The sequence below is a fragment of the Diplotaxodon limnothrissa genome, linkage group LG9 (assembly GCF_057381915.1).
Source record: "Diplotaxodon limnothrissa isolate DT_005_m linkage group LG9, D_limnothrissa_male_GT1.1, whole genome shotgun sequence".
Lineage (NCBI taxonomy): Eukaryota > Metazoa > Chordata > Actinopteri > Cichliformes > Cichlidae > Diplotaxodon > Diplotaxodon limnothrissa.
Window position 1 is genome coordinate 19,288,899 of NC_140604.1, and position 18,210 is coordinate 19,307,108.

Consider the following 18,210-nt stretch of genomic DNA (forward strand, 5'->3'; position numbering starts at 1 on the left):
ATGTAATCAAAAGGGACGTTTTAGACAACCACCAGAGTTGGAGATGTCCACAAGATGGTGCTCTGGATGGGCTTATCATTATGCACAGTGACAAGCGGGGAAGTGGATCTGTAGGTGTGTGTGTGTGTGTGAGAGAGAGGAGAGTCGGGGACACAGAGATCGAGAAAGAGAAAAAGAGAAGTGTTGGGCTCGCTGAATGCCAATAAGAAGCTGAAGGCCTATTTGCAGTATGTCATTCCCAGCACACAGCTGGGTTTTTCACTCTGACAGGACTAGCAGCAAAAGGTTACAGCACCTGGACTTCTCCCTGTGAGAGAAATAAGAATCATCGTGTTTGTCTGTTCAAGAGAGAGACAGACTCGGTGTGTGTGTCTGTGTTCTCTGCTTGTGTTTGCCTATGCAGATTTGCTTTTCACAGCCATTTTCGGATCGCAGCGGTTGCCACAACCCAGGCATCAGTCTTCCAAAGCCATGATGGCGGATACACTTTGCTTTTAATTTCTTTCTAATTCCACTTTTAAAAAGAATAAATGCATCAAGGATGTGCTGCACATTGTAAGCTCTGATGGCCATATGAAATATGCTTTTAAAATAATTGGACTGATTCGGTCTCTTTAAAGAGAACACAGCGAGCTATTTAAAGCAAAGCAATCAACTCTGAAATATGAAACAGGAACAATTATGTTACTCGAAAGGTCAAAATGCCAGTCAAATTAAAACATTAGTCACGATGAAATTATAAAAATATATATCTGACACGTCTATTAGGCCAATGTAATGAGCCACACTTTTTCTAAAATGTATATTTACCCAAGAAATTTCCATTAATGAAGAGCAGTTTGTCATTGACTACCCTTCAGAAACTAATCCCTTTACTCGGTTGTTTGAATCTCCCTTTAATGTCTTTAACGGCATTTTGCCAGCAAGTTCGACAGCCAAGATTCACATAATGATTAAAGTTTGCTATTCAGACCAGGGCAGAGCAATGTCTCTACTGTGTCCTCACAGTAACTAAATATTCCCATCATGCACTCGTGCTTGCAGACTTATCTCATGTGAATCTGTATATTTTGCCTCGTTTTTCAGTGTTGAAGTCAGGGATTTGGGGCTGTTGCTGTGCCCTCAGTGTGATTTGCTGTTTGATCGAGAGTCTGTGCCTCCAAAGGAAAGATTAAACCCATGCCGCAGATACACCACTACCATCACTGACAGATATGATAAAGATAGAGCCGGTACTGTGATTTCATTCATGTTGGATCTTTCATTAATCAATAAAGAGAAGAGAAGGAAAGATACGTTTGATTAATGGACAAATGCCTTTGCCGTGTTTTAACTTGAGTATCCGACTAACATTGTCTTGGGGATGCTGAATTTAGCTTGTATTCGATTTCTTCAAGGACCGAAGAAGGCTTTGCAAAAACTTCATGGAACAGTTGTGATTTAAATTCCTCATGTTTTCCGTATCGCCTTGGGTATATTTGAAGTCTTTATTAAAAGGATTTCTCACTGTGTTAATCAAAGTACAAAGTATTAGCAGTGACTAAATTAATGGTCTTAATTTTCTTTTAGGAAAGTCCATTTAGCCTGCTGTTTTGTACCGCCTCCTTAAAACTTAGACACACAGAAATAAATTGGCATTCTGCAGTTCCTTCTGTAGAAATATATATAAAGAACAAAGCCTTTGCATCAAGGTCAGGGAAGAAAGGGAATTTTTAACATTATACAGATCCAAGCCCACTTCCTGACAGGTCATTGCCTTTATAAAACAAGAGAAAAAGTTCATAGATTGAAGATGTACTGTTTTATGTATGCTGATGATGATTTTGACTGGTTATATGTTAGCAATCTCTAGTGTTGATTGTTGTGCAGATTTGAAGAATCAATTTATGAAAATCATCCATCAATTTTCTCAGCTGCTTATTGATCTTAGGCTGTTAGGTTACCATGTACGGTTGATTTAGGATTAGCAATTAAGCTAATGAGCATGTATTTGGACTGTGGGGAAAAAGCTGGAACAACCCACGCATGCACAGGGAAAGCATGCAAACTCCATGTAGAGAGTCTGCAGCCACCGGATTAAAACCTTCTTGATGTTCCAGTTCTAACCCTTAAATCATTGAGCTAACGTCAATTAAATAATTCTCTTTAATTCCTGCCACACGGTTTAAACATTTCAAGCAAATTATTATTTCTGATAGCCAATTCTGTCTGAATCTTTTCATGAAGCACATTGATGATTGTTGTACTAACTGGTCATTAACAGATCGAACAATAATCAATACAACAGAATCACTTTTGAAGACAGCCATATTTTGATTAAAAACACCTTTAGAGATCTGAGATTTGTAAACATGGTATTTTTGTTTTATATATAGGGTTGCCCTGCCAAAGGACTGTCAGTGGGATTGGTACTGGCGCCATCACTAAAAGAAATTGTGACATTCGTCACAGGTGAAACTACTTTTGAACAAATTGTGCTGTGACTAAAGGGAAATAAATATTGGAATAACTTCTCATTTCTTTTAAGGCAAAGGAAATAGAGTCATTATGGTACATCCTCTGTATACATCATTGTAATTGTATTTTATTATGTGTCCTGTTGTATATACTCTCAGTTGTGCTTTGTATAATTTTATGTTACCTATTCGAATGGAAAAGAAATAGTAAAAACTTATAAAAGACTTGCATAAGATGTGGCCTACTTCATATAGTGAATCATATAAGACTCATATGATTTACTCATGAAAGTGTCACTTTCTCATTACATATATTGTTTTAGTAAGTATCCAAAACATACAAGTTTCATTTATATAATTTTTCAAGGGATCTTATATCTGTTTTCACTCTTGTATGCTTTTCATACAAGTTTCACACAAGACAGATACAAACTTTATAAGATTTATATATATCTTTTCCATATGGGTGACTTTCGCTAGAATCTGGCTATTTGCATCATATATTATAGTCTCATATCCATTAATATTGACTGGCCCTGATAAATAAACAAATAGGATTTAAAAAAAAGAAAAAAATATTAATTTTATGAGAAAAGTGATGTAGCAGTTTAGCATTAATTGTAATTGTTAATTGTAGCAATGACAGGGAACAAACAAGTAGCCCACTTACATGAATCTGAACTTTGAGGCAAGCAGCTGAGGCGACAACCAGTTGGAGGAATTGGTAGATGTTGAGTTACTGCTGACTGAAACGTGATGGAGTGGGAAACCAGAACTTGGCGTGTTTACAGCAGCAGTTGCCGATTATTTTATCATTTTTATGCGGACAGGGTCTCACTCTGCATCCCACATTTATGTTCTGGTCAGATAGTCCCAGTCCAGAAGCTGCGAAGTTATTCAGAATGTGAGGATAACAGATAGATCCATTGATGGTTTAATTGCAACCCAATACCAAACTGGAAATGAAGTGGGGGTTTTTAATAGGAAAATGCAGTACATGAATTTGCACCCTTAAGCAAAACTTCATTCAGATAAATGTTTACCTTCAGCTCTTGTTTTTTATTTTGTGTGTGTCAAGAGTACTTTTGAACCAAAAGTTTCATTGACTTTCTGGGCAGTTTTGTTCAAATGACTTTTCCAAAATACAAACAAAGTGTGATTATCAAAGAGCATTTAAATACACAATAAAACCCAAGGTTGTTTTTTTTTTCCAGAGAGAGGTTTAAATTCAGAAAAACATCCCAAAATTGGATCAGTACAGCTGAAAGACTCCAAGGCCAAAATATGCAACCTTTGATTCTCAGTTGTGAGCCATTTGGGAGAATTTTGAAATGGAGAAACAAAGTTTTGCTAGAGTAAGCTTTTAAATTTTAAAAAACTGCATAAATTACTCCTAAATTGATAAAACTCTTAAATTTGGTCTGTCCAAAGTTTGGGCGTGTCCACAAAAAGCTTATAGGGTGCAAAGCCTTGGTTCTTAGCCAAGTCAACTCCATGCCACAAACTGTATCTCGATCACAACCAAATGGCAAAAACAAACAAGCCCAGGCTTCTGCAGTTCTATTTTCCATCTGCAACAAACCACCAGAGCGTCAAGCGACTGCAAGCTGTTTGGCTCATAGGGAATGAAATAGGCTTTACACTTGAGAGAACACAGCGCACTGAGTTGCTTTTTTTAATAGGATCCCAGGCACGTTGCTCAAGTCACCAGTGAGGTCCCACCTGCAGGTACTGTGGGCCGGTCTGTGTCTGAGGGACAGGAAAGGAAAGAGAGAGGAGATCTGGAAAAAGGAATGCAAGCTTTGCTTGTCAGGAGAGGGGAGAGAGCTTTCTGGTACACCTGTCAGATGCATGAGCAAAGTACATCTGTTCATCCCCTCCTCCTTCGTCAGATGTCACAGTCTAAAAACAGGGCTTTCTGAAAACACAGCACACTTATTTCTGCCAGCCTCTGTCACACTGCCTCTTTGTTTTTTCACACAAATATGAGCGCACACACACATACATACACAGACAAAGAGGAAGAGATGCAAATGGGTTTAGAGCAGAAATGCCACAATGCAAACACAGCCTGTAAAATACAATACCAGCATTATAGATTTTAGCTATCGCTGTCCAAATCCCTCCCTTATCCCTCTCAGCTGCTGTTCTGAGGGATATATATGTGTATATATGTATATGTATGTGTATATATATATATTATATATATATATATGTGTGCTAGTGAAATCAGAGGGTGTAGCTGCAAAATGTAAGACTATAGAATGAGAAGCTGAATTTTCTGTTTAATATAGGTGTTTAATATACAGTTTCAGTTTTGAAATCTTTTATGATGAACATATGTTTGCATACAATGAATACTTTTAGGTGACCTTGCAAATACCATGTACTTAATTGTATCAGAGTTTAAAACAAGCCAACAACAACACCAATGCTTTGGAGTTGCATCAAGGACGGCAACGGATTTAAAAAATCTGTTAGGTCAAGCCTGCTGTGGCGACCCCTTGTGAATAAGTGAGCAGCCGAAAGTCTCTTTTATTCTGAAATGTAACTAAAGAACACTGAAATTTGCAATGGCCAGATCAATGGAACAGCCAATGGGATATAAACTATTGTAATCTGCATAAAAATGCAAAGATGATATTTACTTTTATTGGGGAATTAAAAGAGGCCCAAGAATGGATCCCCGAGGAACACATGTACTGAGGGCAAAGGAGATATAATATTAATATTTTATAATATTAAAGACAAATTGCTGCTGATGTTGCGCTGATACATGATCTAAATCCTGACTGCTCTGACTGTAAAATGTTATTTGACTCAAGACACAGTGTCAGTGGAACGTTTACTAGGCACTTTACGGTTTTTGCAAGACAATTTTGAGTTGGGATGGTAATTATTTAATTCACCTGGGTAACCAGCTTTATGCTGTGGGAGAACCTGTGCAGCCTTCCAGATTTTTGAAATTTTACCTGAAGCAAGCTATAAATTAAAAATATGAGCTGCAGAAGCAACGATTAGATCAGCACTCAAGAATAGGAGGGAGGAATCTAAATTGTCTTCACCCTCAGATTTGTTTGGGTTTAAAATGTCCAATTTACTGTTTACTGTAAACCTCCCTACAGCTTATTAGTGTAAAAAGAGAATTTGTTGTCAGAGTTTGAAATACAGTACTTGGTTGAGAATATAGAAGTTAAGGGTACATACAGAATTATATATCCAATTTATAGTCCCATTTACAACTGGTGAAAAACAGTGTTGTTTTGTGTAATTGGATCCTTTTACCAGTTTTCCTCTTGATGTTCTTTGCAATGTGCTGAGTCGCAGTCCCCCAGTTTGTCCTTATGAGTGTGTGTGATAAATAGTACACATAATATGTAAATGTGGGTTATAGTATAAAAGCTGCTTTTGGAGGTCTATAAGACAAGAAAATCACTGGAAAAATACCAGTTCATTTTCTGTTTCACTATGTGAATACAGGCAGAGCCCTCATTTAATTAAAATGATTGCATTCATTATTGATTAAATATTGACGGATGAAATGGGGGAGGAGTCTCTGTGGACTATGATATTTGCAGATAACACTGAACTGTGGTGAGAGTAGTAGTAGCAGGTCTAAGAGAGCCTGGAACGGTGGAGGTATGCACTATAGAGAAAACGAATGAAAGTCAGTGGAAGCAACACAGATTATGTGTTTGACTGAGTGGAAGACAGGTGGAAAGGTGAAGAGTAGGCGAGGAGTACAAGTAGTAAACCATTTAAAGCAATAGATAGTAGAAAAGAGAGATAAAGAAGACATTGATGGCAGGGTGGGGTGGGTGGAGACAGGTGTGACAGAAGAATAGCAGCAAGAGTGAAAGGAAGGGTTTACAAGGTGGTATTGATATATGCCGTGTAAGGTTTAGAAAGGGTGACACTGACAAAAAAATGTGTTCAGTGGGAGTAACCAGGATGGATAAGATTAGAAATGAATATATCAGATGCACAGCACAGGTTTAGTTGTTTGGAGTCAAGGTTAGAAAAGCAAGGCTGATGGTTTGAACATGTGCAGAGGAGAGATAGTGGCTATATTAGGCAAAGGATGCTGAATATGGCATTGTCAGTCCAGAGGAACACCTTAGAGGAGGGTCATGGATGTAGCAAAGGACATGCAGAGGGTGTAACAGAAGAGGATGCTAGAGCAACCTGTAGCATCTTCTTCTGAGAGAAGAAGATGAACATTTAACTTAAAAGATCTTAAATTATACTGATTTATTAAAGCTCTACTTTTTGCCTACATGTACAGAATAGTCCACAAGGACTTCAGTGACTAGTAATGTTTAAGTTAAAATTCGGCGTTAAGGTTTAGCTTTTAGCAGGTCACCATGTCTGAGCCTTGTGTAGCAATTAAGGACTCCCAGTAAGTGTTTATGTTCTCAGTTGTTAATAAAACTGGTGTTCCTCCAACTGTATTGTGTATGGGGCACAAAAACTGAGATCTCTGAGAACTCTTATCATATAACGTAACTGTTTTCTAAAAATGCTTTAAACTTGTTTTTTAATGTAAGCCACTCAAAGCAGCAATTTTATTCTACGGCTAAATTAAGGCTGTAAAAATTAATTTAGAATTAAACTGCTTTACCACACACTCAAAATAAAGAGGTTATTGTAACTTTAGTTGCACAATTTTTGCACCAATTCATCACATTTCATAGTTCAGTGTATTTTTACTTTGTAGTTTTTAAAAGCTTAACTTCATTTGTATGCGTCTAAAGGGTGCTACATATGTACAAGCAGCTTTCAGCTATAGTTTCGAGAGCAAAATGTTCATGGTCCTTCACCATTGCTTTTGAAATTCTCAAAAAAATAAAAAAAAATAAATCTCGTTTGGAGTTTGAAATTTTTAATTTAAGCGCCCTGAAAACACACAAGGTCACGCAGTCTTCAACCAAAAAAAATACAATTTTTTTAGGATGTCTTTGCAGCTCTGTGCTTGTCCTTGCCTCATGTTGCCTCAGTTGTGAGCCAAATCTGGCTAAACCGCTGCCACATCACATCACATCGGTTTTAATCAGCTAATAAAATGACCCCCCACCCCCGACTCCTCCCTTCCCCACCTGAAAACTTAAACTTTTAGTGAAATGTTTTTTTTTTTTTTTTTTTAATCTAAAAAGATTTTCTGTTTGGTACTATTCATAAACAAGTTATAGTCAGTTTGCTCAGTTTTTGGAAGGGAGGAAATCAAACTGGCAAACAGAGATGGGCAGTAACGCGTTACTTGTAACGCGTTACTGTAATCCGATTACTTTTTTCGAGTAACGAGTAAAGTAAGGGATTACTTTTTTTTTTTTTTTTTAAACTAAGAGGCAGTTTTATTGCTGGGAGTTACAAATGAAAATACAAAATACAAAGTCTTGACGTGGCAAGGCATGAACCACATACACAGAACTTCAAGCTAGACACAAGAAATGAAACAGAGCACACAGCGCAGAGAAAACTCAGCGGCAAGACTGACATGAAGACTGACGACATGACAGGAAACAGAAGGAAACCGAGGACTTAAATACACAGGGTAGGCAAAACAAAACATAAGGACAAGAGACTATCAAAATAAGACAGGAAGTAACACACAGTAAGACCCAGACTAAGACATGTGAACTAGACAGTGGGATATGACCGGGCTGAGTAACAGAGAAGGAGAGAGGGACACATGGGGAAACATAGGTAAACATGGAGACGAGGCCGACTTTCACAGAAGTCGATGAGGACAAAACAAAAAACACCAAAAGCAACCTAACAATGTCAAACAAGACTAGAGACTCAAGAGTAAACCGCACAAAGCTCAAACTTAAATCATCTTCTTAAGGTAAAAATGCACAATAAAAATCAAAATGCTGGGTCAAAAATTCAGGACCATGACATACAGACTTAACACTTATTTGATGCTTTCCAAGCAAATACTCAAAACACCAATTACCTTCTGTTTTGCAAGATGCTAGAAATAAAGCAAGTGCTTGTTGGTACTGATGTGTGATGTCCATGTGAGGGATTGTGTGTTTTTGTTTGTTTTATTGTGACATCCACAAGAAAATAGCTACATACCTGGGAATACCATCAGCTGGAGGGCACTGGAGTTACAGACTTTAGAAAGAGTGCTGAACAGGCACATGCACAGATAGACCCCAGGTGGTGCTCAAGCACCTGACCCTTTGGGCAGGAAAGTTTTTTCTCCCACTTGTGTCTATTTTATAATTTTACATTTTAATTTCAAAGTAGTCCCATGGCATCAATTCCTAATTGAAAGCATGTAATGCCCAACAATTGTGTTTTTATAATTCTGCAATGCCGTACACCCCCTGGCCCCTGCATCGCCTTTCCTTGTTGTCACAATCAGTTGCTCGTGCCATTGAAGAGCTCTGAGGAGCAGCGTCACATCTCAGACCTGCTTTTACTGATTACAGACAGGTAACATTAGTGTCTGCACTGGCCTCATCCACATTTGTTATTGCTATCTAATTAAAAACCACTAAAACACATCAATTTAGGCAGTTAAACATTAGCAATTATACCGCAACATTATCAAATGCAAGGTACTTTAAAATGCACAAGAGAAGTCACTTTCACTCTTTGTATGACAGCAGAAATAATTACGTGATCATTAGTCTAATATTTTGGAATGTTCAAAACTGAACTATTATCAGTACCATTGTTCATTACATTATTATTATCATTATGAATGCCTTAGTGTAATACAGAATAACCATTAATTATCATGTACAACGTTAACTTTGAATTTACCAATGACAGCTCTATGCGAACAAAGGACATGTTATAAAACAGCAAGACAGAGATCGACAGCAGGCGTCCCTCTTCTGTCCACGATCACGCCATCAAACAGTGAGGAAGATGAAAGAACAAGTAGCTTATATAAGCAAGTAATAGCTGTGGTCCTGGATACCATTAGATTTTTTAATATATATGCCACCAAAATTTGGCCTTATTGTGTTGTTAGCTACACAATGTAGCATCAGCTACAACTCTTAGGCATCACTTTGAGAATTTTCCATAATAATTTCATATCTCACTGTTTTATTTCCCTTAGTCAAACGTTTAAGCTCATTAGTCTCCCGTTTATACTCAGTTCATGGTTTAGTTGAGTATTAGTACAAACCAAGGAAGTTTCAACTGAACTGACCTTCACCACTGTAGAATTATCATCATACTGCAGATTACAGGAAAAAAGATAAAAGTAGGAAAAAAGAAGAAGTGGATGAAGGAAGTGAACACACTGACACAGACAAACCGTCAGAAATGGGGAAGAAGTATATAAAACTCAAACTTTCACAACCTTCACAACTGCTGCACAGACAGTACCAGACACAGATTTCAAGGTAAGTTGAGACATTTAAAACTGGCATGTGTAAGAACGTAACCTTCATTCTGTTATATACAAAACTTCATTTTCTTTCATTTTGTTTTTACAACGAGCAATACAGGTGAAGTAGATAATTTACGCCTCTATTGTTTATTGTAGGAATCCAAAGCAAGCAGTAAACTGGTGTCACTAGTCTTGAGAATAATTCGAAAAAGTTCCATTTATATAATTAAGTATAATTTGTGCTGTGATTTTTTGCCTTGTATTAGATGAAGCTGTTCCCTGTACTGGTGATGCTGACAGCATGTGCTGCAAGACCTCAAGGTATTTTGGGTTTTTTCTGAACAAAGTGAATACAACAGCAGATTTCTACGATCTTCATGTATTTTGTTATTCACTTTTAATGATACTTTGTTTTTTAATAACGTTATTAAAATTTCTAGCCAATCTTTGTAACAAGACTGAGAAACAAAAAGGATTTACATATATTTAAAATTTGTATTTTTAATGTTGTTTCTTTCTGGCTTCATGTGAATTTGACTCATTGAAAACCTTTGAGAAAAATATAGTATTTCCTTCTTTTAAGTTTTCTTATTAATTGTATTCATTTCTTATTAAATCTGAGTGTTGGCGGGACCCCGCACACATGCTTCTCTGTGTTCATAATTTCCTGCATTTTCCTTTTTCATAAAAAAAGGAAAACCACTTGAAAAGTGTCTTCCTCTTTCTTTCTTCTCAGATTTGTCTGGTAAAATGTTCACTTTCCCACTGGAATCCAACAGAGCTCATGTGAGGCTGAATGCGTCGAGATTGGATTTCAGTTCTTTAACACTCTGTCACAGGTAGCAATGAATATGTATGCATTTCCTATAAGAAGCAACTGTATCTCTGATTGTGAAATAAGTCATCCTTTGCCATGCCTACAGATCATTTACAGACCTTAAAAGAGACCACGTTTTGTTCTCTCTGGCTACACCTGTTCATTCCAATTACGTCCTGATCTTCTGGGATGGTACAAATAAAGAGATTGAGCCCGATATCAAGGACAGGACAGCTGAATTTGGAGGGCGAGACTACAAGCCAAACATGTGGCACTCTATCTGCACCACGTGGGACTCTGAGTCTGGACTGGTGCAGATTTGGTTTAATGGGCTACCTTCGATTAGGAAATTTGTCAACACTGGAACAAACATCGTAGGACCTGTTATAATAATTTTAGGACAGGTACATGTTTTATTGATAAATTATAAATACTTATTTAGATTCAGTCAGACGCTGTATATACTAATAATGTACTATATGTACTATAATATACAATGTAGTTTTAATCTATTGTATCTCAAACACTGCATTCTTTACAGGAGCAAGATTCCCACGGTGGCGGATTTGACATTAAGCAGTCTTTCGTTGGCATGATGTCTGACGTCCACTTGTGGGATCACATCCTTTCCTCCTGTGAAATTCAAAACTATGTGGATGAACTAAACTTCACGCCAGGGAATGTGTTGAACTGGAGCGCACTGGAATTTGATATCATAGATAGAGTACTGATAGAAAATAAACTCATGACGTGTCACTAATCAGAAAATTACAAAGTCAAAAATCTGGTCAAAAAACTACTTTGTTTTTATGTCCATCATAAAGAATATTTGATGATTTTTTTTAAACCCTTTTACGATAATCATATGAAAGCGTTACACTGGTCGCTGTGATTACGTTACATGTTGGTTAATTCATGAACAACATTGAGAACAAAAACTGGTGAGCATAAATATAAAAAATAAAAAATTATTTTACGAATTTCTAATTGTAAATTTATTGTAAAGTGAACAATAAATTGACAATTCATCAACTTGTGCTATAAATGTTTTTCTAGTCAGTGCATGACAATAAAATGTAAAAAAAAAAGAAAAGAAGAAGAAGCTTTTTTTTTGCCAAAATATCACCATCAGCACTGTGTCACAAAGTGCAATCGACAGAGAGGTCCAAACTTCTCCATTAAATCTGAAAACTCTGCATCTCTACTTAAGTATTTCAACTTAATCTAAAAGGTGGTGTTTTAGATGTCGCCCTCTACTGGCCAAAACTGATAAATGCAGTTTTTTTCCTTGTTTTGGCTTTTTTAAAAAAAAAAAAATCAGATCGTTCGAGTACTATTTGTGTAATTTTATGATTAAATGGACCTATACCATATACACAGACCCTCTGGGATTTTTATTGTTTATGTGAGTAGTTCCTTTTTGACAGATGCCCCACAGTGGTGCAATCTGTGAAACTCACAGATGAACACACACTGTGTAAGAACACTGATAGCTGTGTTTGTTTTATTTGTTTAGATCAAACATGACAAAACACATAAAAGTGTTTTTAGATTACCATAGAGCTGTTTAACGCACACATCTATTAAATCTTCATGTATTTACAATACAGAAATGGCATTGCCATGAAAATTGTGTTGCTATGTTCAGTTCAAATGTTCAAACGATCAATGAGTGTAAGTAAACAAGTCCAAGGAGCACATGCAGGAGCAAACAAGTGCTTTGCTAATAAAATGGGGGGAAACGTGCACTCACGTGGACTTTTGATTGCCGTGCAGGTCGTTCTTCAGCCAAACAAATACTAACTGTCAATAAAAGTCAATAAAACTACTTCTGCCTTTCATGCATCCAAAATCAAAGTGAAAGTACAGAGACTTGATCTGTAAATGACTGCAGAATATCAGCTCTGGTAGAAAAACAACTCACCAATCACTTCTATTTTTGATATTTTTGTTGGGAACTAAAGAGAACCTCTTGAAGGCTCGATTCTTAGTGTTAGTGACCTTCTGCATTTCTACTAAAAAATAAAAAAAATATAAATTCAACAGTAAATTTGCATTTCTTACATGTAACTTAGCACTGGCTGGAATTAAATAGGACACCATAATGCTATAAAGTGCATAAGATATTTTAGTTTGGACCAAACTGTAATGCAACTGGTGACCAACTTACAGCTTTATTTACAGTCTCCCACTTTCAGAGGCTCAAAGGAAGTTTATCAAACTAATATAAGGATTGTTTTAATATGATAATAGGATGAAAATTCTTTACTGTCTGGAATCCAGAACCCATGAACATCATCCGATGTGTGTTTCCTGGCTTTAGATGCTCTCCAAGGCCTTTATAGCAGCCACATTCACTTGCTGCTTGTTTGTGGGTTTTTCAGCCGTCAGTTTTGTCTTTGGAAACTGAAAAACTAATTAAGTCAAGTTAAATTTGGTTTAATCTGTCCAAAGATTTGTTTCCTGTGCATGCTCTTTTACATGTTTTCTGGCAAAGTCTACTCAGCCATTTTTGTTCCAAGTGTAACCAGTTGTTAGCACTTTGTAAACTCTCTGCATTTACGCTCAGGAAGGTTTAGCTTGATTGCAGACTTTAAAAATAATATATCTGCTTCATTGAGATTGTAGTTTCTTAACAATGGTCTTCCAGGCCTTTTGGCATTTAGTGTGCAGCAGGTTTATTTTATTTTTCACCCTGATGATGGTCATAAGATGCAAGAAAAAGCTACCAAATTACAAGTTTAACACTTTGAATTATCTCCAGATCTTTTATCTGCTAAATCTGACATGAAATATTGAATAAACAGATCTGATTTGGCCATGAAACTACTCATATAGATAATACAATTTTATATAATATATAATATTGTATTATACATTGTCGCAGGATGCCCTGAGCTACAGAAAACTTATTTCTAAGTCAAATATTAAAAATCTAAGCAATGTTTGATTTGTAATATGAGTAGTGTCTTTGTATTAGATGGCACTGTGGCTTCTATTGTTGATGCTGGCATCATTGCTGCCAGTCCTAAAAGTACAGAAGATAAATATTAAAATGAAACTCAAAGAAAATTCATGCTGATGAAAATTGTGTGCAGGATTTAGATGTGTTAAGTTTTAATGCTTGTTATCGCTTAGTGGTTTGATTTAAGGATGAAACTAACATTACTAGATCTTAAACCCATGCCTCCTACAGCAACAGCAATAGATAAATTATACAGGTTGTCCATAATTGTATATCTATTGTCTTATAGACTGTATTTTGACTTTTGGCTGCTCCATAAATTCACTGACTTGTTGTGCACTAACAAGGAGTTCATCAGGCTAAGTAAACAAGTCCAATGTCCAAAGGCATGTCAGAGATAATGAAGCTTTGGCAAACATAAATATCAGAGTGGATTAGCGGGAATTTTGGCAGCTCACAAGGACGAAGTTCATATTTTTGGTAGAGCAGCTTTTAAAATGTTTAATGTTTCAGAGAAGACATGCATCTAACTATTAAAGATGCTTCTATCATATACTTCTATAGACTGTTTTAGACTGAGATATGACAACAACACAACTCATTTGTGTGTCTAGAAAGGAGGGAAAAAATGACGGCCAAGTCCTCACTAAAGCAAAAGTACACTGAACTACTTTTGTTTCACAGGGTAGATAATGCTCATTTCAATGCTCTAAAGTAATATTGTTTTAAAGTAATATTGCTGGATGGATAAGATTAGAAATGAATATATCAGATGCACAGCACAGGTTTAGTTGTTTGGAGTCAAGGTTAGAAAAGCAAGGCTGATGGTTTGAACATGTGCAGAGGAGAGATAGTGGCTATATTAGGCAAAGGATGCTGAATATGGCATTGTCAGTCCAGAGGAACACCTTAGAGGAGGGTCATGGATGTAGCAAAGGACATGCAGAGGGTGTAACAGAAGAGGATGCTAGAGCAACCTGTAGCATCTTCTTCTGAGAGAAGAAGATGAGCATTTAACTTAAAAGATCTTAAATTATACTGATTTATTAAAGCTCTACTTTTTGCCTACATGTACAGAATAGTCCACAAGGACTTCAGTGACTAGTAATGTTTAAGTTAAAATTCGGCGTTAAGGTTTAGCTTTTAGCAGGTCACCATGTCTGAGCCTTGTGTAGCAATTAAGGACTCCCAGTAAGTGTTTATGTTCTCAGTTGTTAATAAAACTGGTGTTCCTCCAACTGTATTGTGTATGGGGCACAAAAACTGAGATCTCTGAGAACTCTTATCATATAACGTAACTGTTTTCTAAAAATGCTTTAAACTTGTTTTTTAATGTAAGCCACTCAAAGCAGCAATTTTATTCTACGGCTAAATTAAGGCTGTAAAAATTAATTTAGAATTAAACTGCTTTACCACACACTCAAAATAAAGAGGTTATTGTAACTTTAGTTGCACAATTTTTGCACCAATTCATCACATTTCATAGTTCAGTGTATTTTTACTTTGTAGTTTTTAAAAGCTTAACTTCATTTGTATGCGTCTAAAGGGTGCTACATACACTCAACAAAAATATAAACGCAACACCTTTGTTACTGCTCCCATTCCCCATGGGATGGACGTAGAGACCTAAAATTCATTCCAGATACACAATATAACCATCCCTCCCAAACAGTGGTCACAAATCAGTCCAAATGTGTGGTAGTGGGCACATCTGCCATATTGAGATAATCCATCCCACCTCACAGGTGTGCCACATCAGGATGCTGATCTGACATCATGAGTAGTGCACAGGTGTACCTCAGACTGCCCACAACAAAAGGCCACCCTGGAATGTGCAGTTTTGTCTCACAGCAAAATGCCACAGATGCCACAAGCAATGAGGGAGCGTGCAATTGGCATGCTGACAGCAGGAATGTCAACCAGATCTGTCGCCCGTGCATTGAATGTTCATTTCTCAACCATAAGCCGTCTCCACAGGCGTTTCAGAGAATATGGCAGCACATCCAACCGGCCTCACAACCGCAGACCTCGTGTAACCACACCAGCCCAGGACCTCCACATCCAGCAGGTTCACCTCCAAGATCGTCTGAGACCAGCCACCCAGACAGCTGCTGGAACAATTGGTTTGCACAACCAAACAATTTCTGCACAAACTGTCAGAAACCGTCTCAGGGACGCTCAACTGCATGCCCGTCGTCCTCATCGGGGTCTTGACCTGACTCCAGCTCGTCGCCGTAACAGACTTGTGTGGGCAAATGCTCACATTCGATGGCGTCTGGCACGTTGGAGAGGTGTGCGCTTCACGGATGAATCATGGTTCACATTGTTCAGGGCAGATGGCAGCTGAGAATGTCCCAGTTCTTGCATGGCCAGCATACTCACCGGACATGTCACCCATTGAGCATGTTCGGGATGTGCTTGACCGGCGTATACGACAGCGTGTACCAGTTCCCACGAATATCCAACAACCTCGCACAGCCATTGAAGTGGAGTGGACCAACATTCCACAGGCCACAATTGACAATCTGATAGACTCCATGCGACGATGTGTTGCACTGCATGAGGCAAATGGTGGTCACACCAGATACTGACCGGTTCTGGGTCCCCAGACCCCCAATAGCGCAAAAAACTGCACATTCCAGGGTGGCCTTTTGTTGTGGGCAGTCTGAGGTACACCTGTGCACTACTCATGATGTCAGATCAGCATCCTGATGTGGCACACCTGTGAGGTGGGATGGATTATCTCAATATAGCAGATGTGCCCACTACCACACATTTGGACTGATTTGTGACCACTGTTTGGGAGGGATGGTTATATTGTGTATCTGGAATGAATTTTAGGTCTCTACGTCCATCCCATGGGGAATGGGAGCAGTAACAAAGGTGTTGCGTTTATATTTTTGTTGAGTGTATGTACAAGCAGCTTTCAGCTATAGTTTCGAGAGCAAAATGTTCATGGTCCTTCACCATTGCTTTTGAAATTCTCAAAAAAATAAAAAAAATAAATCTCGTTTGGAGTTTGAAATTTTTAATTTAAGCGCCCTGAAAACACACAAGGTCACGCAGTCTTCAACCAAAAAAATACAATTTTTTTAGGATGTCTTTGCAGCTCTGTGCTTGTCCTTGCCTCATGTTGCCTCAGTTGTGAGCCAAATCTGGCTAAACCGCTGCCACATCATCGGTTTTAATCAGCTAATAAAATGACCCCCCACCCCCGACTCCTCCCTTCCCCACCTGAAAACTTAAACTTTTAGTGAAATGTTTTTGTTTTTTTTTTTATCTAAAAAGATTTTCTGTTTGGTACTATTCATAAACAAGTTATAGTCAGTTTGCTCAGTTTTTGGAAGGGAGGAAATCAAACTGGCAAACAGAGATGGGCAGTAACGCGTTACTTGTAACGCGTTACTGTAATCCGATTACTTTTTTCGAGTAACGAGTAAAGTAAGGGATTACTATGGCAAAAACGGTAATTATATTACCGTTACTTTCCCGTAGGAACGCTGCGTTACTGCGTTACTAAAACCGTGATTTTTTTTGCGAGAATGTCTCATGACAGTGACGTAAGCAAGTGCGACGTTTGTGACAACAGCTGTGTGCAGATCAACAATGGATCATATATCGAGTGCGGGAGAGAGTATGAGCGTGCAGCGTTTAAAGCGTGGAAGTACTGACCTTACTTTGAGTTTGATTCCATAAAAAGTGACAAAAACATTAGTGTCCGTTGTGCGTGGGAAGAAAACTTCTTTTTACAGCGAAAAAAACCCCTAAACTTCCAAGCAAGCACCGAGTGCGCAACGACATAATGGGAAACTCACAGAGCTGCCATATCCTTCCACTGACCGCTGCGGCACACCTGCACCAGGGTAAACCTCCGCCTACCCTGCTCCTGCTTTACAGGTGAAAATAGAGCAAAAGGACCGCTAGTCTTTGACTTTATTTATTTTCTGCTGTGTTTTACTTGCATCTTTTTGAAAGACTGAGTGTAAACACACACAAAAAAAAAAAGATTTATGTGCTGGAATGTGCAGAAAATAGGTTTAAATATTAAACAAATTTCTTCCAGTCAGTGAATGTTGCATATAATTACATTTTTGCTTGATGCATAAAGTTAAAAGATTAAAACTAATAAAACAAGTTTTAAAAAGGGACTTTTCCATTTGATTACATTTTGTATGATGGATTATGTAGAAAAAGTAGAATTGGGCTGAGAAATCTATCGCTTTATCACCTCTTCAGGTTGTAAATCGTGTTTTAAAAAAGTAACTAAGTAACTAAGTAATTAATTACTTTTGAAAATAAGTAATCAGTAAAGTAACGGGATTACTTTTTTGGGGACGTAATCAGTAATTAGTTACTGATTACTTTTTTCAAGTAACTTGACCAACACTGCTGGCAAATGTCATGAAAGTTGGAGCTGGCAGATCTTTTCACTGGCAGTCAGCAGCTAGCACCCTGGGCAATATACAAATACAACATAAGCATGTGAATGTGAATATGCCGAAGAAGAGTGTTCATATGAAAAGTCCTTCTGATTTTTAAAATTCTTTTTATCAGTTTCTGATACACTATTCAAAAACAATCACTCTCATACTATCTGCTATCTTTTTGCAGGGTA

At 37.6% G+C, this 18,210-nt stretch overlaps 1 protein-coding gene across 1 annotated transcript; it reads left to right on the forward strand.

The window, feature by feature from the left end:
• The first annotated feature begins 9,795 nt into the window (after positions 1-9,795).
• LOC146625445 (mucosal pentraxin-like) lies at positions 9,796-11,390 on the forward strand. The gene is made up of 5 exons (XM_085362088.1): positions 9,796-9,826; positions 10,080-10,134; positions 10,550-10,652; positions 10,737-11,034; positions 11,172-11,390. Exons 2-5 carry the CDS (start codon positions 10,080-10,082, stop codon positions 11,388-11,390), a joined length of 675 nt encoding a protein of 224 aa, XP_085218214.1. The 5' UTR covers positions 9,796-9,826.
• Positions 11,391-18,210: the final 6,820 nt, after the last annotated feature.

What these genes read in the sequence shown, in the direction of transcription:
- LOC146625445 (XM_085362088.1), top strand. Translation starts at nt 10,080, where the DNA reads ATGAAGCTGTTCCCTGTACTGGTGATGCTGACAGCATGTGCTGCAAGA. An exon ending in ATGTGCTGCAAGACCTCAAG is followed by an intron (nt 10,135 to 10,549) that starts GTATTTTGGGTT and finishes CTTTCTTCTCAG; the next exon opens with ATTTGTCTGGTAAAATGTTC. An exon ending in TTATAATAATTTTAGGACAG is followed by an intron (nt 11,035 to 11,171) that starts GTACATGTTTTA and finishes CATTCTTTACAG; the next exon opens with GAGCAAGATTCCCACGGTGG.